General features: G+C 41.7%; 1 protein-coding gene across 1 annotated transcript in view; it reads right to left on the reverse strand.

Annotated features, from left to right (window-relative positions):
• Positions 1-21,928, reverse strand: part of DYNC1I1 (dynein cytoplasmic 1 intermediate chain 1) — a 254,347-nt gene that overhangs the window by 56,621 nt on the left and 175,798 nt on the right. The window contains 3 exon segments of the mRNA XM_036010591.1: positions 2,790-2,923; positions 5,391-5,504; positions 9,764-9,910. Of these exon segments, the coding sequence (XP_035866484.1) occupies positions 2,790-2,923; positions 5,391-5,504; positions 9,764-9,910 (395 nt within the window).

A 21,928-nucleotide genomic window follows, 5' to 3' on the forward strand; every position in this document is an offset into this window, starting at 1 on the left:
GACAAACTTATACCTTTTTTCTTCCAACAGAAGCACATTTGAGAACTAGTGATACACACTTTGAAATTATCCATAGACATTTGTCACTTATTTAACTAAGTCAGCACCCTTTCAGCCCCTTATGATCACACAGTAGTCTGTGTGCAGTCATACCAAATTAGAAAATATAGCAAAATGCCCTATTTTAAAAACCCATGAGCATGAGGTGATAAATATGACAAATGCCCAGGTATTATAGAATCTAAATATTACGTTACTAAGGCTAGAAATGAACAGAATTATGAACACATTTGGGCTTCTGCAGCACCAGTAAACAGCAGCGTGCTGAGCTGCACCACTTGAAGCCCTGAGCAAAGGGCTGCAGTGTGCGTTCTGTGTAGCAGGCACTCGGAAATCACGCCCAGTGAAACTACAAACAGCAGTTCTGCACGTGATCCTTTATGTTTGTTCTAACGAACACGAGGAACTGATCTTTGAAGTGGCCCCTGGTGAGGTTCCACTTGCCCTTAACAGCATCCTGAAAGGGTTTATAGGGTGTAAAATGAGGACTTTGTTTAATTTATGGAAGTAGATTTGCACCTTCTCTGTGTTAGGCAAAAAATGGAAATCTGCCCCCATAGGCCTCTATGACCCATTAAGAATTACTACAAAGCCAAACGCCTGCTAATTTACAACTTTACTAAGATTTGTGTTTTATATTTCAGATGGATGGACCTATGTAAAAGTATAGTCAAGTGTGCTGTACAAAGATTGGTGGTATGTACACCCATATGCTTCTTCTGAAATAGTCTGATAGTGCATATACTGATTGTGCTTGAAAAGCACACTAGCCACAGGACAAACATATTTACCATATAAAAGGTTATTCACATTACAGAATCCAACAAATAAATCTGAAAGTTATCAATGAACATATTCTGTGGCCTTCTCAGATCATTAAGGTCCTGGATGAAGTCCATTGAACCTGTGCCCTATTGACTATAATAAATGTTCAGATGAAGCTGTGACGCCATGTTTGGCCCACTGCATGGCGTGTGCCTCACACCTGCCACTCAGGACCTTTTACCTGTATTGCAGCTACTTGTGTGTTCACCTTTCCCGCCACCATCAGTTTCTAGAAGCTAAGGGCCCGGTTTAAATGATGTTTGCGTGCGTGGCAGCATCTAGCAATGCACTCTGCTCACAGTAGGTGTACAGTGAATGTTGGTATGAATGAAAAACTTCGTCAGATCTTTGTTATGTCTTGATAAGACTTTAATGCAGGGTTTAGCCAGTTTTAAGGAAGTAGGACCTTTGGGCAAGGAACTAGGAGCCAGGTCTTCCTAGTCATCTTTAAACCATGTGAGCAAGGCAAATACTGCTTATTACAATCGGATGAAACAGTAGGAACATCACAGATCACATTGTGTAAGTAGCAAAATCACTTAGCTGAGCCATGGGTGCTTGTTACTTCTACAGATCACAAAAACACGGGGGTCTGAACTTGGAATGGCTTGTGGTTCCTCATTACATTTATCAATAGCCAAGGATCAAAAATCCTTGTCAAGGATCCCAATAGCAAGGGATCAAAAAATCAATTGAATTAGAACTAAAGTGAAAGAGAAATTAAACACCAAGGTGAACACAATGAGCCTTTCAAAACATGTGAGACTACTCATTGTCTTATATGCAATTTTACAATCTAGTCTAAATTACTGGATTCCACTTTATCCTGATGCTTTTCCAGGGGGCATTTGCCAATCTCTCAGTCAGGGAAGAGTTCTTGTCACCTGGAAACCACAGTGGCGTGTGTGTCTCATACTATTCCAACCTCTCTGACTGGGAGGAAGGGTTAGCCCTGGGCACTTCCCTGTATTATTTGGATATTGTCATTTCTTTATTCCCCCTCCACATTTTCAGTTCCCCACTTACTGTGAGCCAGTCACCAGGCACGGAATCAACAATAAAATGAAAATAGTTCAGTAAGAGCAAAATGGCAGATGAACGAGTGGTTGAAATAAAATGAAACTAATATTATTGTAGAAGCATTCATAAAAATATATAAAATAACACATCGGACAGCCTATAGTCCTATCCCATTTATTCTACTTTAATTTCTCCATAGTGCCTGTCATCTTAAATCATGTATTTACTTGCTTATTAGTTTATTGCCTTTTGCCTTCATCAAAATATGAACTCCACGTCTGTTTTGTTCCTCCTGCATCCTTATGCCATAATGCTGCCTGGCAGATGGTAGGTTCTTGGTAAATGTTCCTTAACAGAATGAATGAATAAAGGAATGAAAGTTCTACACAAACATAAAAGAGGGAAAGTTTTGCTTTGCCCAACAGAATTTGGAGAGGCTTTGACATGCAATAACCCCTGTATTGCCTCTTGAAAATAAGAAGGACTCATCCAGGCCGACGAGAGAGACATGCCAGACTGGAGGAAGAAATCGAACATACGAACTCATGGAGAAGTGGTGGAATAACCGATACCTGGGGACTCCCATCCCTGCTGGGCGTGTGGCTGCAGCCTGGAGGCTGAGGCCGGCGAGGGCCAGGGGGTCAAGAGTCTTACACGATATGCTAAGAAGCTGGGACTTTTTTCCTCAAGGTAGTGTGGACCATCAGAAGCTTACAAATGACTAATGACCAAATCAGATGGATGCTTATAATGAAGACTTGAGGTGGCGCTTTGCATTTCTTCAGAAATACCTTTCTCATAATGCCAGGCGGTCACAACCCAGAGTGTGGTAACAGACTTTCGGAAATGAGGAACACGTCATCGGTAAGAAAACAGAAAATCACCTTCCATGACGACAGGCCGTGTAGACCGTACCCTCCTCACTGCCAACCACGAAGTTATTGACGTCTCCCGTCGGGAAAGCCATTCCAGTAACAGCCACAGGCTTGGACTTATTGTACACCAGCTCCATGCTCTCCTACCAAAACACGCCACGGTTACATTCCCTCTGTCAACCCCTCGCCATGCCAAAGATAGCACGGAAAAATCATTTGGCTACATCGTCTGTTTGCTTTTCACACAGCGTTACAAAAGACCCCAGCTGTGCCAGAAACCACGCTTTGCTGCCCCGACATTCGTGCTTCTGTGTATCTCTGGTTTCAGGCGGCTGGATTTCATCAGCATGTGCTGCTGCTTCTAAGTCGGGCGGAGATGACAGGTGAGAATTTTGAAACTAATGGTGCAGAAACTAAAGATAATACTGTAATGGTTACACTTGTCAGCCCCAGGCTTTAATAAAACACACAATACCCCCATATTTACAAACATTTTCAAAATCAATTGTTCATGAGACTACACGTGTACTAATAGCAGATCTACTAAGCACATTTGTCAAACAAGAGTGTGTGTTCTCCATGGACTGAAACCAGAAAGTTGTCACTTAGGTCAGAAAAAACAGACTTCAACAGGGGCTAGATTCCATGCAAGGCGGCCATTGCGTGTATTGGCTATAAGCCTGCAAAGAACAGTGTTTAAATAAGTGTTTAAAATAGGGAGAGTCTTTATTTTATCTAAAATTACTTTTGAAATCAGCAATTAAAATGTATTTTAAAACATATTCTGCTGAATTGACTTTAATGACAGTGAAGAATAATTAAGTACAACTAATATCCCTGAATATATTTTTGCTATTTATATCAAAGCACCTACTATGTGCACCTAAAGTAATTTTTTCAAAAATCATTGTAGGGGATCATGTCATCATAGCTGCTTGGACATTTAGTGATTTGTTTGTTTGTTTGTTTGTTTCTGATTTTTTTCAGAACAAATAAATCAGGTCATCTCAGCCACGCAGTCCCTAAATCAGAAGTGCATGCTCACAGTCTGAGTAGCACAGACCACGCGGTCACATGACGTGCGGGCAGTACTGAGATCCACAGAGTGAGCGCATCCGTGAGGGGACCCTGGGACAACATAACACAGAAACCGGTGCGCTCCACTGATGACATTAGGAGCGGGGAAGGTACGTCTCTTGGTCGCTGACTTGGTCCAGAGAGGAGCCAGGGCCCTGAGCCAGTGTCACGCCCAGAAACCCTCACTCTGTCACAGAGACAGGCGGTTGCAGGCACGCTAGAACTGGAAATGGTCTTGTAGCCCCTGCAGGACTGCTTTTGACCGGAAAAAAAAGCATGTTTAATCAGCAAAATGGGCAATTAAAAATTCCTAATTACAGAGCTTGCTCTTATGTTTCCACTCTCCATGCTTTAAAAAAAAAACATACTGCTGAGAATTTTAAGACAAAGTCATAAAATACCCACACACAACTCCTGACTTACATAACATTAAAGTTAGCAAAAATAGAGTAACTTAAATTGTAAGAAGCCTATTAGCCCCCTCAAAATTATAAAAATAACTTATTTAGATTTAGTATTCTCTACATCTGTATTTTGGGGAGACTTCTGGGAGGTTCTTTACAGTTTCTGTATTTCCTTATGTATCTTGAAACTTCAATGTTTTCTAAAACTGTGAGAGAGACATTCCAGGAAAGGGAATAGCACTCTTAAAATTGAGAATTATCTCTTAGGTATCTTTTTATGATTTTCTTGATGTCTTGTCACATTTTTATCAAAGGCTATGGTGATAAACTCTTCTCTGTTTCTAGTTGGAAGACAGTTAAATACTTTTTCCCCACAAAGAAATGTGAAAATAGTATGTATATGTGTTTGTGTGTAGGGGCAATGTCTTCCTGCATGTGTGTATACATACGTCTGTTCTGAAAGCTGCACTCCGGTGCCTCTCTCCATCGATCGCTTCCACTCTGTTCCTTTGTTTGGTTCCCATTATTGCAGTCAGTAGTGGTTTGGAACCTTCAGAACTTTTTGATTTTTGACTTCTCATATGTTGAGCAAGGAATGGCAGGAGCCATACTAAGAAACACTCCAGAGGAGAAAGCAGGTGGTTTGACAAATTCTTCGCGCATACATGCGCGCACATACACACACACAGGCGGTCGTCCAGGCAATGCATACAAGCAAGGGCTTGGGTTTCTGTTTTGCTGGGGTACCTCTTCTCCAAGGACAGTACCCATCAAGGGCCGCTCTGTTGAGCTCCCACCTCGTTGCCATCTGTTTCACAACTCTGTAGGGTAAGTGCAATTCATACCACAGGCAACTTCCACAGTAACTATGCTTTAAAATGGATTATTTCATTTTCACTTGAAACTGACCTAAGGATTAATGTATTATAATAATTACATGATTTGTGGTAAAGGAAATGGGTTTTGGCTTCAAGAGGAGACTGCTGAAAGCAGGCCCCACGCTTTCAAGTGTATCCACTGGTTTTAGCTCCTATAGGATGTGAGGGTTTGGCTTTTAGGAGCTATGTTCCATTAGGTAGGGATCTCTTTCCACCAGGATGCTCTTATGTGTAGGGAAAAACAAACCCACCTGTGGAGTTGAGAGCATGTCCAGGCTCCAGGAACACATTTTACCATCAGTAGAGACAGTGATGAGGTTATGAGCATTCTGGGTCCCAACAACATTTACACAGTACACGGGATGCTGCAAAAACATAAACACGAAGGATCAGACACCGATCCAGGAGGAAATGCTTACATTTGAGTGTCAAACACATTACTCCAAAACAAGGATTAAAGAGTGACATAATCCTACAATAACATAGGCCTCAGGTCATTTGCCACCTTTGATTTGAACCTGATTTCTTTTGAAAAGCTTTGGCAGCAACACACAGCAGTGGAAAGACAAAGCTTCGCCCGCTCGTCAGATGGGGCTGCAGGAAGCTGGGGAGAGCAAATGCGGAGGGACTGACGGGCAGAAGTGGCGCAGCGAGTGGAATCTGGGTTACTTGAGGGAGTCTCCACCGTACAGTCTGGCTTCTAGGCTCACCAAGAGTGGTTAAAAAAAGCTCATATTTAAAAGCAGAGATCTACTCATTTTGGAAGGAGTAAGGGTCACTAAATCTGGAGTTCGAGGCATTATGGTTGCAGTGCCAAACATTTGTGAACATTCTTTATAAAAGTGGTTAATATTTACCAGCCTTTTTAATTTGAGGGAGAGACGGTGGTGGTAGAAATTATTGGCACAATGCGCCTAGTGAGATAAAGTTAGGCTCTTTTCGTTCACTACAAAATCTAGGATAATGATAGATTTATTTTTGAAAATACCATTTGGCGTAGTATGGAGGCTTAGATTTGGACAAGGCCTTGAGAAACATCATTTATACATCCCAGGAATCATACGCAAGATGCTCTAACCTTCTGTCACAACTCTAGTAGGTTATCCCACTCTGTAGAATCCTAAACGGTAGGCTAAAATCATTTGCAGCTGCATGTTAAATACTAAATGGAAGGTTAGCATAAGCAGAACCTAGCAGTCATTTGGGTTAGATTTCAGGCAGCTTAGCCATCAGTGGCCAAACCACAACTTAGCTGATGCTTCTCTGTGCAAATAGCTGACAGTCTAAGTCTCACACTTGATGACTTACTGTCCATTATACCTCGCCACAACGACAATGAAACAATCCTTAACATTGGAAAGTTGATATTATATAAAGAATGGTTTCCAAACTATTATTATCATATAAACTCCTGGTCAGATGGAACCATAATAATCATCTAGGGCAGCTGCTCATCTGCCTTTACCAAGAGGCGGTCCAAACTCTGCTTGAACACCTTTCTTAGGGGCGGTCAGTTTCAGCACTCATTCCTGGAGCATTCTCCTTCCACCAATGGGGTAAAGAAAGCTCAAGGAGATATTTTCAGTACCTCGCCCACCCTCTGAGATTATACAGTCAAGTCAAATAGTATTTAGATTGTTGTTACCTTACCCTTCCTCCCCTACTATTGTCTTACTCAAACTAATCATCACCAATTCCTTCAACTGATCCTTGTACACCTGATTTTCAATTCCATCCCCATCCTGGTCACTCTCTTTTGAACATGCTATATTTGTCTGAGTTCCTTTCAACACTGGAGTTCTGAGAATGAAACAAACTGTGTTCTGACCAAGGGAATCTAGTCACTTCTCACATGATAAAAAATATGCCTGTATCCATGCATCCTAAGATTACATTTGCTGCTTCAGCGATCCCATTACTTGTTTTACCCGTGCCGATGGACAGTCAGCTAAGTCTCTCTGTCTTTTTCACACCGCATCCCCACAGAAACTTTCAAATGAATCAGCCTGAGTGGATCTGGCATCAGAGATCTGAAGTTAAATGCCATCCTGATCAGGTTCCCTGAAGATCAAGAGGACAAACTGGGAGCAATGCTTTCCCCCCAAGCCTCTGGGGTATGTGGGACCTCCAGCAGCAGTGCACGGACACGAGTGCCGAGCCACACGGCCTTCAGAGCTCTGGGTGAAAATCAGGTGGAAGAATGGAAGAAACAAATTCTCACCTTAAAACAGCAAACTTAGCAAAACTGAAGAACGGCCGATGGAAAAGGACAAGAATCACATGATTTCACTTATGTGGAATATAAAACAGAAAGCAAAAATGAACAACCAAAACAAACAAACAAACAAAAAAGACTCATAGACAGAGACAACAGTGTGGTGGTTACCACAAGGGAAGGTGGGCGGGTGGGGGGAAGAATGAAGAGGGTAAAAGGGGTTAAAAATATGGTGACAGAAGGAGACTAGATTTTGGGTGATGAGAAGCAATACACAGGTGTTGTATTATAATATCGTACACTTGAAACTTATATAACCTTATTAACCAATGTCACCCCCAAAATTAATTTAAAAAATACTGAAATATGGGAAAGCAAGATCCAACCATTGTTATGGATCTGCAATCTACCTAGCATTTTTCAGCAAGAGTCCAGTGGGATTTCGTCACACACAATCAACATCAACACAAATCCCCAAGGCCCTAATGGCCTGGAACTCCTATGGATGAGTGTAGAAGAAAATAAGGCAACTAGAAGAATGTGTAGAGCCAAATGCTTAGCAAAGGAGTATGCGTGGTAGCCTCTCTCTGGCTTTAATCAGTATTGCTGGCCTGTGCTTTCATGAGTAATAAAACTCAGTTTAAAAGAAAAGAGAGAGATATAAAGAAACCAGAACAGGAGCAGACACGTGGGCATGTCTACTCATACACAGACACAAACATACACAAGTCTACTTAATGGAAAGATAAAAGCAAACAGTACAGCTCATTTTTCCTGTATAGATGCCAGATTGTTTTTATTTATTTTAGGAATAAACTTACTGTGTGGCAGAGGGCTTTGCTTTAATTAGGATTTCCTGTCGTCCCCCATGCATATGTGTGGTGGGTGTGAAAGGAAATTAGTCAGTAATCTGCGGTGGACCTCTTGTTCCTTAACCGCTTTTCATCCGGGTACCAATCAGCTAGGCACTAGTGGAAGTTGAAAGACAGTCGCGAAATTTACTGGGCACTTTTTTTTTTTAGCTGTGGATTCAATGAAACACAGCAAAAGAGAAAAAGAAATTGTCGTTTTATTTTCTAATAGAAATAGTGCCACTCTCTTGGATAATATTATAATTGCATTTTGGTTGTGATGATCACATCCTACATTTTTTGAAAAAGAGAGATGAACTGTTTGGAAGAGCTCCTGGATTTCTATTCTCCCCAAAAGCTTATGCCTCAAAAATCTAACATTCGGGTTGGTGATTTTTTGAAATTTCAGGAGGTATGCTCGCAAACACACCAGATACACACAGGGAGCCCAGAAGTGCTGTCACGCTCCTTGAGCAAACACCTGCATTGAGCCTGTCTTCTCCTGGGTCACAATTTTCTGTTATTAGTTTGGAGAAATGGGGTAGGCACAAGCAATTTTCCAAGATTCCCAAGAACTAGTTTCACCTGCATGTGTCTTAGGCCCCAGTCAATCAGAATTAAGGCTAACTTGGCATTTGTCACTTCCTATTGTCAATCTTATGAGAGTGGGAGAATTTTCCTCTTTGTGGCCTAGCTCAAACAGCTAGCAGCTCTTTTTTTCCAAAGCTAGAGTGGTTTGGAGGCCAGCAGATGAAACAAATGAGGCAACCCCATTAAGGAAATTGAAACAATAGTAGAGCTGTTTCCTTGGGCATAATTTGGGCGTTTCAGAGAAAGAACATCAGCTACCCTGAATGTCAAGGTAGCAAGGATTGACGGAGACATGCCTGTCTCCTCATTCCTCCTAACAATTGCTGAACACACCTGTCATTCTCTTAAAGGAAATGACAGAGTAGTTGTCTTCCAAACACTATACTGAACCTCTTCTGCTAAATTATGGGTAATGGTTTTGAGATGTTAACTTTTAACCTTAGGGATTATATTGTCACTGTAGACTTTACTGTTGAGACTTACACCATGCATTCCAGAATTTAAAGTCATAGCACTCCCTCTAATCGCAAGTGGAAAAGGCCCATTGGCAGAAGTCTCCGGTGCCTCCCTAGACATGAAACCCTGACTCTTTATGGTCTATTTGAGGAGCTTCTATCTTAAAATGTAAGCATGAAGGGTTTCTTTAGGGGAACAATCTGACAGATGCCTCTTCCAAAGTTTCTCCCTGCGTCCTATTTTAGTTGGAGTCCACCCTTACCGGTGGTCTTTAGGACATCCAAAGAAATCCTTTCAATGTGCCAAAACTTGTAGAATAGTAAGAGATTTCTCTAAACCCAGTGCCTCCTTCACCTACTTTGCACTCAGCTTTGTGTCAGTCAGTCTGGACACAATCACTGTAAATTAGAGACTTGGAACTTGGAGTTACTGACGACATTGTCCTTTCGTCAGTTTTCCCTGCTCTCCGGGTGAGGCTGGCTGACAGGCATGGGACAAAAGCTGGACTTACGGTGTGCGCAGCCGCTGACAAGGGTGTCCGCTGCACTGGTGTCCTTCGATGACTGCGATTATCCCACAGGACAATCTGGCCCGAGTAAGTCCCTCCAACCACCAGGTTGGGGTGGAAACGAGCAAAGCACACGGACATCACAGAGGACTGTGAATGAAAAGGGAAGAGAGGGGCGCTGTGAAATGCTTCAAGAAAACCCGTTTCTTCCTGAGGAGAAAGCAGTTCATTACATAAACTCAACACATCCTGGAAAACACAAAGCAATTGCTGAGTGCACCGTGGGGAGGAAATTTTGTTCACAGACACAAACTTTCCCTTGAGAGGGTGGCCAGTGGTTACCCCTGGAAACCTGAAATCTGAAGTCTTGGCCATGTCATCGACCAGGCATGAAACCTATCTGGTGCACATTCCTGTTCTGGGGACGGGAAAGCTTGGTTTATGGGCGTTGCCCCTTCACCAATAAAACTGTATCAGAGCTGATGCTCATTCTCCACTGACGTCTTTACAAAGTCATTCTTCACTTGAGGTCAGGGCCACATCAAGTTATAAGACACACAGTGTTGGCGAGGTTTTGAAGCCTTTGAGATGGGGTGCCGTTTTGTTTTTGGCTTCATGCAGACTTCTAGGAAGTATGCTGACCTCAGCCTGATCCAACTGGCTCCTCCTCAAAGTCCCTTGCCTCCCATGGGCATCCTCCTGACCTTTATCCTGCCCACTTCAGACAGTGCTTAATGTTATTCTTTGCCTATTTTAACAAACAGTCAGAAATGGATTTCAGTCCAGCTCTGCCATGGCCTGTCATAGCATCGTGGATGTGGTTTCTGAAAATCCACAAAAGACTACTGGGCACGACGTTTCCTAGGAAATTGCTGAGCAGAGACAGAGCCGTGATATACTTAACATCAGACAAGCTGGCTGGCCCGCATCTGCTCCGAAGTCCATTTTGATGCCTGAAGTGTTTTCCATGTTTGTGTTTATATGTTGAAGTAATTGTTTTTCATGAATACATTCCATCCCTTCAATTAAATTCAATAAAGGCTCTTATGTGTAAGAAAGGCATTGCACTGGGCATGATGAGAATACAAACACAGTCACTGCATTCAACAAACTTGTGGCCTGGTGAAGGAAACTGAAAGCAGGTGGGCAGATGGGCAAGCTGCTGCTAACCGGTCCATGCAGGTCCATGCCTGTGTGTGAAATAGAAGAACGTGCCTCTCCACGTGGACATAGTTGTGCAGGTGGGCGCACGCCTTAGCAAGCGGAGAGTACGGTGAGGTTTTGGCCTCACTCGTCTCTGGGCTTGACATCCTGCAAGTTGCAGGGCACAACTTGTACATATAAGTAGCGGCCTTGCATGTGGGACATGCCATGACTAAATCAGAGGTGGATGCGTGTATGTGTGATGGGGGAAGGTTGGCTTGAGCTATGAAAGGGGATGACAGAGGAAAGTGGAAAGGGTGGCGTAGGTAGAAAGCCCTCATGAAGGGAAATGTGTAGGATGTGTACGTGGAACGTTCAGCAAGTGGAGGGGCAGAGAAACTGGCATTCCTGAGAGATGAATAATGGGAAGAAGAGACTGGAGGCACCAGCACGGAGGCTGATGGACAGCCCACAGTCTGGTCCGGCTGTGAAAGAGCTTGCGTGGAAGAGGCCAGCAGTAGGAAGTGTGGCTGGAGAGGTCGCATGGGCCCCTGAATAGCAGGCACATTTGAATTTTGTTCTGTAGGCAACAGTGAGAAATCAGAGCTTCCTGAGCAACAAAGTGAGAGGATCAAAGGTTGTAACTGACAAGCCAGCAAAGTAAAGAAGTGATTGGGGAAAAAAAATTATGACCTCTTTCTGACTAGGAAGCTAAATGCCTGTTTCTAAAAAAACCAGAACTACTACCAGCCTAAGCCTTTCTAGTCAGAATCAGTCTCAGACACTCTGAGGTAGATTAAAGAATGTGGACTATTTTTCAATGTCATGTTTTCCTAGTTTGAATGATTTTCAGTTCCAATTCCTTGAACACGTTTCAATGGAGAACATGCGTGTGCCCCAATCTGGTTTTCATAAAGTTCAAGAATAACTCTCAATAATGATACTGAATTAAAGAAAAAGAAAATAATGCTGGTTAGCTTCTTGTTTTACACATCCCACAGAAACAATTCTTAGTTTTCAATTGATGAAATTCTTATGTTGCTCGGGCTATGTTGGAAACAATTTTTTTAAAGCTTCAGAAAGACTTAAAATTATCCAGGTGGTATCAACAATTGAATTTACCAAAGCTCCAATCAATATGGATAAAGGAATGTCCTTAAATTAGAAAAATCCAGTATTCAACCACTTGATTGCTTCCGCGTTTCAGTTAAATCTCAGCAAATACAGCTCCAAAACTTGTACAGTTTGTTGAGAGACTGAACCAGAGAAACATGAACAGTGGGGCTGTTTCTACAACACTGAAACACATAGTCGGCATCAACTAGACTCCCACCCCACCACGTGAGAATTCTACTTCCTCCTTTTTCATTCATTTATTTGCTCACTCTTCATTCACTCATCAGACAGTGAGTGCCCACTAAGTATTAACTCAATAATTCCAAACATTTTTAAATGTCACAAAAGCCCCATCTTGAAATCAGAATTCTAGCTACATTTGATAAAAAGTCAAATTAATATTAAAAAACCGTAACACCACCTTGGGGTACCAGACTTCTGCCAGCCGAGGCTGCGCTGTTTTCCTGCAAACCAGTCCTTTCAGTATCTCCATAAGGAATGGAGTAGACACACTTATTGCTATTTTATATTTGAAAGATTAGAAATGGAGGAGTAGTTATGTTATTCAACACTTTCAGTTATTTTTAAAGCTTAACACATTAATTATACTATATATTCAATGGATGGTAGAATGCGTATAAAGGCTCAAACCAGATCTCCAGAATATGCCACATTTGACATGCTATCATTCATATGGAAACATTAAGGCAGTATGATCTCAATTATCTAGATGTAAAGTTTTAGAATTTGGTCATTTCTTGAGATGTTTTTAAGTACCCTGATGTTTGATGTAATGGTGGCAAACGTTTGGATGATTGACTGATTTTTTTTTTTTATTTTTCATCCAAATGTTTAGGGTCCTTTTGAACAGTCCCCTGACTAAGCCCTGACAGAGAAAGCTCCTTGTCTAATTTGGAAAGTATGCATCAACCTCCTAGAAGTAAAGTGTCTTGGAAAAAACCCCTGCAACCTCCTGCTGTTCATACAGCTACTGATGTAGTTGTTGTTGCCAGCTGTCATGGAATTTATAGACTTCATGAAGGGCAAAGGATGACATCATCCTGTCAGTTACACCTACTTGTAAAGAGTAAAAAAAATTCTAGAAAAATTAATTGACACTACTAAAATATGTGATTTTTTAACAGCACCACAGATACTCTGAAGATGTATCATATGGAAAACGTTTTTAATAATACAATGTTATTTTAAAAATCACTTTCCTAAGTATTTCACATTTTACATTCAGTTAGTCAGTGTTATAGTAAAGCATTATTAAATTATAGGATTGATGCAATTTAGGCAAACAAAATCAATTGGAAACAAGAAGTTTCCCTACCTTGTTACTCTTGGCTCTATGAGAACATATATCAATATAGATATTATTGTAGTTTAACTTTTACCTATTTCATTTTATTCTTTAAAATATTAGAGCCTTAGAATTATTTTGAGAAATAAGGTATGGTCTTTAAACATTCAAATCAAGCAGTTCACCCAAGGGGAATAATAATGATCCAGTTGGCGAGAATTTTTGGACAATGTTAACTATCTAATCTAAGTGAGCTTTCCTGACACTACAGTTGAACTCTGCTTTCATAAGGCTAGTGATTTCACCAATGTGGCCACGTTGACAGTCAAAGCGAGGGCCCAGAAATACAAGCCAACGTGTTAGAAAGCTTGATGCAAACCGATGAGCCTGACCGACTGCACGCAAACATGCAACACACGAGGTGCCGTTCCAGGGCGAGCATCACATTTTGCTGACTTGCATCCTTTATAGTTCCCCTTAATTAGGACAAGCATGGCTCTGGAACTGTGCTTTCAGGATCAGGCCACCTCTACTGACCATTTCTGGTGTCCTCTGCAGACGCAGAGCCAGAGGCTCCAGAGGAAACTCGGTTTATTTTTCATCTCCAGCAGACTGCCTGGTTAATGGCTGTCCCCGCAGAGGCGGCGCTCCCCTTGATCCGTATTGCCACATGTCCACTTGAACACCAGCTGACCCACTAAACTGCGTTCCACACCCTCCTCATCCACTCCCAGAGGAAGCCGTTTATTTTACCCCATTCACCGAGGTAATTCCAACGAGACCAGACGGGTGGAGCCTTCCCTTTCAACATCTCCCTCTGCTCACTGCACACCACTGTATTCAATTGCAGCCGGCTCCAAACCCTCCTTAAGTGGCTGTGGAGGCTGTTTTCTATTTTATGGAGCTAATGCAGGCCAGCTTAGGGATGGTACTTCCCCTTAACCACAGACCCAAATGCCTAGGACAAATAGCCTTTGGTCACTGCTGGCTGGGCAGCTGGTCCCCTATGTTCACATTTGATATGGTTTGTCCTTCTGTGTGTGGTGCTCTGCCCACTCCCCAGCCATCATGGCCGAGTGGGAGCAATAGGGGTCCTGCATTCAAAAGCAGCTCCTATTTCAAGTACCATCTCTTCTGGGGAGAGGTTGGTCCCCAGAGAGGGAATGGCCATATTGTTGCCATATGCTGTGTAATGGTGGCTGACATTTCATGTGCCTCAAAGCAAATGCTTAACTGTCAGAGGGCTCTGAGGCAGACAGATCAGATGCTTCTGGCTACTAGTGAGCTAGTATGTATTTCTGCAAGTACCTAAGAAACCCACAGAGATATTTCTCTTCTTAATGGAAACACATGGAACTGGGGGGTCTTGCTGTTGAATACCTCCCTCACAGGCCATCACGCAGCAGCACCAGGGATCTGACGGTGTGGAAGGTGTCAAGGTGGTAAAGCCGAGCCACAGGTCAGGAGTCAGGTACTGAACTCTAACAGAGATGAAGGGAAAGGGCCTGGTTTCCTTCTGAGCTCTCTTCTCCTTTGCCTCAGTTTCCATCGCAGGGTGCACACGTCATTCTTCTAAACTCTAAGGAGAGTAGCCATCTACTGAAAGTTATCACCCCATTAGGAACAGGGTACCCAGGAGCAAAGATGGAATAAGCTTGCTTACTACTTCTTGACTGAGTTTGTATTTTAAAAAATGGAGCTCACACTAAAGTCTGATTTCCCAGAGATTAGAAATCACTCATCCCGATGACTTTTCTTAGAATCCCTTGGAATTTCCGTGCCTTTCCATATTGAGATTATGTCATGGGCCTAGACCGGTGTGCTGAGCATACGGAAGTTAGTGCCCAAATCGCAATGAGATGTCACTGCATGTGCACTAGGAGGGCTATGATTTCTGAATGGTTACATATCAGGTATACCTCAATAAATCCGGGGCTGGGGGAAACAACAAAAAAGGGAAAAACGAGTGTTGGTGAGGATGTGGAGAAATTGGAACACTCATACAATGCTGATAGGAATGTAAAATGTACCAGCCACTCTGGGAAACAGTCTAGAAGTTCCCGAAAAGGTTAAACATGAAGTTAACATATGACCTAGCAATTCTACTCCTAGGCATATACCCAAGGTAACTGAAAATATATGACTAAACAAACACTTATACGTGAATGTTTGTAACAACCTTATTTATAGCAGCCCCCAAAGTGGAAACAACCCAAATGCCCATCAGCTGAGGAATTTACTACACTTATGAACAAAGTGTAGTAAATCAATACAATAGACTATTATTCATCAATAAAAAAGAACACAGTACTGATATGAGCTATCAAACAGATAAATCTTGAAAACATTATGTTAAATGAAACAAGCTCCAAAAGACCACATACGGTATGATTCCATTTATCTGACATGTCCACAACAGGCAAATCCACTATGGCAGGAAGTAGACTAGAGGCTGCTCAGGGATTGGGGTCAGGGAGAGAGTGGGGACGTGGGATTCATTTTGGGGGCGGTAAACACGTTCTGGAATTGCACAGTGGTGATGGTGCACAGCTTTGTGGATATACTGAAAACATTGCATGTATACTTTAAAGTGGTGAATTTTGTGGTATGTGAATTATATCTTAATTTTTATAAACAGTGTGCAGACTTGGTTCTGATCTCATGGAGTTGACCAACCTTTTTATTATCTTCAGGACAACTGTCTGGATTATTTTAATCATTTTTTTCTTCAAATAATTATTCAATCCTCTTTGCCTTCCCTGAAAAATCTTCTTCGGTTTCTGCATCCCAAGAAAAACTGAGCTGAAAACATAGTGCTGACACACTTGGAGTCCCTGGTGCTGACTTCTTGTTCTGAAAAGAGCAAAAAGCTTTGTGCATCTTTTAAGCCTTAATTTTTTTGGGGGGGAGGGAACACATTTTCAAATTATTTATCTATTTAAATTTATTTTTCATTACAGTTGATATACAATATTATATTTTTTCCAGGGATACAAAATAGTGATTAGACATTTATGTGCCTTATGAAGTAGTCACCCTGATAAATCTAATGCCTGTAGTCAAAGCCCTGGCTTTTACTGACTTTGGAAGATGAGTGAGAGGAGGAAGAAGAAACAGTGCAAAGTTAGCACCAGAGGTAACTCTCCAGTGAAAGCCAAGGATAGATTCGTGCCACATTATTATTTATATGTATAATCATACTTCAAGGACTGCCAGTTTAGGGGAATTTCATCTCAAAATCATAGTTGGTTGTCCCTTCAGTACAAGTACTTTTGAATACAACAAAATTCTAGGGCAAATGCGATGATTTGCACACTACTTCCAAGGAGTTTTCTGATTTTTTAAAGCATATTTCACATCTCGAATCCAAGCTGGAACCTACTTATCTGTGATGTGACTTTACATCTGACTATTATTAATTCATCATTTACAGGCGCATGGGCCCCTCAGGCTATTTTCTAAATCAGTGTTACTCTAAATTTGCCTGTACCTTAACATCATCTGAGGAGCTTTAAAAAATTCCCTGATGCTCAGGCTATCGTTCATACCAATTAAATCAGGATTTCTGTGGCTAAAACCCAAGCATCAATACTTTTAAAAATTTCATAGGAAATTCCTATGTGAAATCAAGTGAAAAGTACTTTCTTAAATCAATGGTTCTCAAACTTATCCGAACATATGAGAGTTTATTAAAAATACAGATTCTGCCCCTGCTGGTGTGGCTCAGTGGATTGAGTGCTGGTCTGTGAACCAAAGGGTCGCCAGTTCAATTCCCAGTCAGGGCACATGCCTGGGTTGTGGGCCAGGTCCCCAGTTGGGGGCATGCAAGAGGCAACCACACACTGATGCTTCTCTCCCTCTCTTCCTCCCTGCTTCCCCTCTCTCTAAACAATAAAAAAAATAGAACTATCAAACAATGCTGCAATTCCACGTCTGGGTATTCATCAAAAATAGCAAAAACCACTAATTTGAAAAGATACATACACCCCAATGTTCATTGCAGTATTATTTACAATATTCATGATGTGAAAGCAACTTAGGTGTCCATCAAGAGATGAATGGACAAATAAAATGTGGTATACAATGGAATATTAGTTGGCAATATTGAGGAATGTCATTTGTGAAAATATGGATGGACCTAGAGGGTATTACATTAAATGAAAGAAGTCAGAGAAAGACAAATACCATATGATTTTAATTATGTGTGGAATAAAAGCAAAAAAAAACCAGAAACAAACTCATAGATATGGAGAATAAACTGATGGTTGCCTGGGGGGAGAGGGGGAGAGACTGGATGCAAAAGATAAAGGGCTGTGGGAGATGCAAACTTCCAGTAATATTGTAAAATACATAAGTCACAGGTATGTAGTATAGAGACAGGGAATACAGTTAATAATAGCTTGGCACAGTGACAGATAGCTATGAGACTTATTGTGGTGATCACACTGTAAGGTATACAAATGTCGAATTGATATATTGCACACCTGAAACTAATATAATATTGTACGCTTCCAACTATACTTTAATAATAATAATAATAATAATAATAATAAACCTTACAGCCTTGGAAAGTGTGGCCCAGTTGGTTCGAGTATTGTCCCCTAACCAAAAGGTTGCATGTTTGATTCCTGGTCAGGACACATAGCTAAGCTGCGGGTTCAATTCCCAGTCTGGGCACCCATCTCCAGTGCAAGTGTGTGCAGGAGGCTTCTCCCTCACATCGATGTTTCTCTTTCTCCCTTCCTCTTCCCCTTCCTGTCTCTCTCAAAGCAATAAAAAAGAAATGTCCTCAGGTGAGGATTAAAAAAAAAAAAAACAGCCAAAACCCTACAGATTCCTAGGCCGAAGCCTAGACCGGCTTAACCAAAATGCTGAAGAGAACTGTTGGTTTGTGTATTTAACAAGCACCCTGGTGCTTTGCAGCACTGAGAAATTTGGAGAACCCATTCTAAAACAATGCATTAGAGCACGGTCCAAGGTCACTGTAGGATAAATTTCCTCTTCCATCCACATAGGCCATGCCTGGAATGTTTCCTTCATGGGGTTCACACGTCATTTCACCATCCGCCCAACTGAGACACCCATGACGCACTAAGTGTTCCTCTGCTACAACGCCATTGCTTCAGTTTCTTCCATTTTATGTGCTAGTTTTTACATCCCTCCTTACTTCCCCTGCCCTCCTAAATGAGTAGCTCTTAGGAAATGATCCACTGAAAAGAGAGTAAAGGTATAGATGAAACTGGGCACGTTCAAGGTAGTACGGCCTTAGACGAGATAGTGAAGGTTTAGATCTCCGCTTCCCTTTATGATCACTTTGCAGGCTGATGCTGAACACCTGAGGGCTTCCTTGCTTATTATTAGGAGAACTGATGGTCATTATCACTGTCACACCAGGTTACATGGTTATTCACTTGTGGAGGGTGTGCCAAAAATTTTGAGCACCTACTAAGTGCCAAACATGTCATAGACATCACTATATCAGTTCTATTAGGTGGGTGATTTTTCCCTCCATTTTTTTTTTCAGATTACAAACCCCAGGCTCAGGCAAACAAAGCCACTAATTTAAGATCAAATGAATAGTAAGTGGTAGAGCCCAGATGTGAACTACATGCTGGCTGACTTAGAAGCCAATATACTGTGAAACTTTGCAGCTGAATGCGGCTGCGTTTTCTCACTGTGACACACAGTCCCCGCCCCTGCACGCCACCCTTGCGACTTCATGTTGTGGGGACTGGTAATCATAGACGGAACCTCATGTGTCCCCACGTGGTAGAGTGGGCTTTGGGCTCCTTGCTCACTAGCATGGCCTTGTCATCTCGTCTCCGACCCCCCTCCAGTTGGACTTCTCTTGTGAGTATGGAAATTGATTACTGGTCTCGGCTTCTAGCCTACCCGTTGCAACAGGTGACAACAGAGCTAATTGGTAGCAATTGTGGTGATATTACCATGAGGTGGGTATTTCCTGCTGAGAACAGATTGAGACCAATTAATCATTTCATGGGAGTGTACTGAACAGCTATCAGCTGGAAACCATTTGGGTCACTACTGATAAGCTCTGAGTTTATTGTCATTGCTTTGGGAGACAATGCTGTGTTTTCATCTTGTCATTACGCAGCCAAACCAAAAATGTCATTTCAGTACAAGTTCTTCTTAAACAAATGTTTATTCCCCCCAAATAATTATGTGAATTGTAATTAATTATTGTGAAAAGGAAAGAGTTCCTCTGTGTGCTTGAACAAGCAAAAGAGACTTCCGACTCAGAGACAGACACAGGACCTGGGAAACAGTCTTCTGAACTCAAGAAGTAGGAAATAATACACATGCATTTTTAAAATAACAGGCTCATTATGAGATGAGATTGTCTTGAGCAAAATGGTCACACTTTAGAAATAAAAGAAAAGGATGGCCTGTGTTTAGAAAAAAGTTCAAAAAAACAACCATCAGGGAAAATTTTTAGGGGCATTCCACCCTTACCTATACCCAAAGAGTCTCTTAAAATGCCAGACACATACTAAAATTCAAGGTGAAATGAGCCCTTTACAAACACTAGTTTTGGGGAGATACATTTTAGCTAAAAAGTACCCAACAGCAAGGCCTAGAATCTTGGTAACCAGCTCCTTAAGAGGCAAAGCCACTCTCAGAAAGTAACTGCTTCAAACCATCAGCCAGACAACACACCGGAAACCTTCCTTTTGCCAGGTGTCAGACTAGATGGGACCCATCGCCTTACATCGCAGACAGAAAGGAAAGGTCATTTTTCTTCTGTGTAAAAAGAAAGTTTGTTTCCCTTATAAACTTTTTTTTTATAAAAAGAGAAGTGCTCTCACCCCTATTTTAATCCTGACAGCTAGTAAGAGTTCTGTAGAGAAATTAGAACAAAAGAGTATTCGTTTTTAAATAAACATTTATAATAGATTTAGATTTTCAGAACAGCCGTGAAGACAGTGTCATTCCCCTACACCTTGCAGCATGTTGTCCCTGCAGTTAACACCATCCTTTTCGTTACGTTAGTGTAGGACATCAGTCACAACTGATGAGCCAGTACTGATATACTATTACTGAAGCCCACGCATAATCCAGATGCTCTTAGTTTTCACACAATGCCCTTTTCCGGTTCCAGGGTCCCGTCTAGGGCAGCGTGTTACATTTAGTCATCATGTCTTTTTAGGCTTCCCCAGGCTGTGACAGTTTCTCGGATTTCCCTTGTTTCGATCATCTCAACTCTTTTGAGGCATACGGGTGGTCAGATATTTGCTAGAATGTCCCTCAATTTGGGTTTGACTTGTTTTTCAGGCCGAAACAAAGATCTTTTCAGGCATTACAAAACATTTGGACAGAAAAATCCAAGATTTGAGGTCAGTTGGTTCACACACACACATTTAATTTTTATACATTTGTTTATTCCAAAACTTTACTGTGGGTAAAGCGAGGTGAGGCTAGGCCATCATAGCTGACAATAATGGTCACTGAAACACACTTGGATCAAAGTAGCCTTTTCCAGAATAGACTTCCAATCCTTTCCCAACCTTTTGGCATCTCTTTGTGCAGAGATAAGAGACCCAGGCTGCTATGCCTAGGCTGGAATAAGGATGTGGTACAAGCTGAGAGCAAACTTTCACTTTATGAAAAGAACCAAAAAAATGGGAAGAGATGAATATATGGATTGCTTCATATGTTAAAAAGCACCAGCTTTGGCCCTGACCAGTGTGGCTCAGTTGGTTGGGCATCGTCCCACAAAGAGAGGGGTCCTGGGTTCAACTCCTGGTCAGGGTACATGCTTGGGTTGTGGGTTCAGTCCTGATCAGGATGCATTTGAGAGGGAACCTACTGATGTTTCTCTCCCTCTCTTTCTCCCCGCTTCCCTTCTCTTTAAAAATAAATAAATAAAATCTTAAAAAAAACCACACCAGCTTTCTTCAAATCAAATGTCTAAATCCTGCTTAATTAAAAAAAGGATGTTGATATCTGAATATGGAATGTGTCAACATCCAACCCTTTGATTTATGTGAGTATGAACTAGAAAGAAGAGATTATTTCAGAGAAAAGAAAAAGAGTTCCAGTGTGACAGGAAAGAGTGTAGGCAGCGTTAACTCCAGCGCTTGTTAAAACATGAAGGATTAATAGCAAAAAGAGAGGGAAGAATTGTGAACGTCTCCACTTCAGTATCTTCAAAAATACTTGGGGTTTCTGAGAATGGCTCACCCAAACCACATGAAAGTGCTGTTAAGGGATGCAGCCACACGACTTCGCTAAATCAAGGGCTGGGGCTGCTCCACTTTCACCATCAAACCATCTTACTTGAAGTGAAGCCACAAATTAAATCTCTTTTTTATTGAAAAAGTACTACGTCCTTGCAAAGGGGGCAAACACAGCATTCTGAATTAGGTCCTTCCCCCACTCTCTGCCTCCTTCCTCCCTTTGATAGAGTTAAGCCACGGAAAAAGGGAGCCAGCTCCTTTGTCTATGAATTCTTTCTTGGCTGTGTAAAAAAAGGGCAATAATGACTTGCAGTTATAGAATCCAACAGAACTCAGTTATCAGGTGTTGTTTTTTTATAAATAAAATGATAAACAGGCTAATCAGACTCAGAACTGTTGCACTGG

The sequence above is a fragment of the Phyllostomus discolor genome, chromosome 10, assembly GCF_004126475.2.
Source record: "Phyllostomus discolor isolate MPI-MPIP mPhyDis1 chromosome 10, mPhyDis1.pri.v3, whole genome shotgun sequence".
In the NCBI taxonomy this organism is placed as follows: Eukaryota; Metazoa; Chordata; class Mammalia; order Chiroptera; family Phyllostomidae; genus Phyllostomus; species Phyllostomus discolor.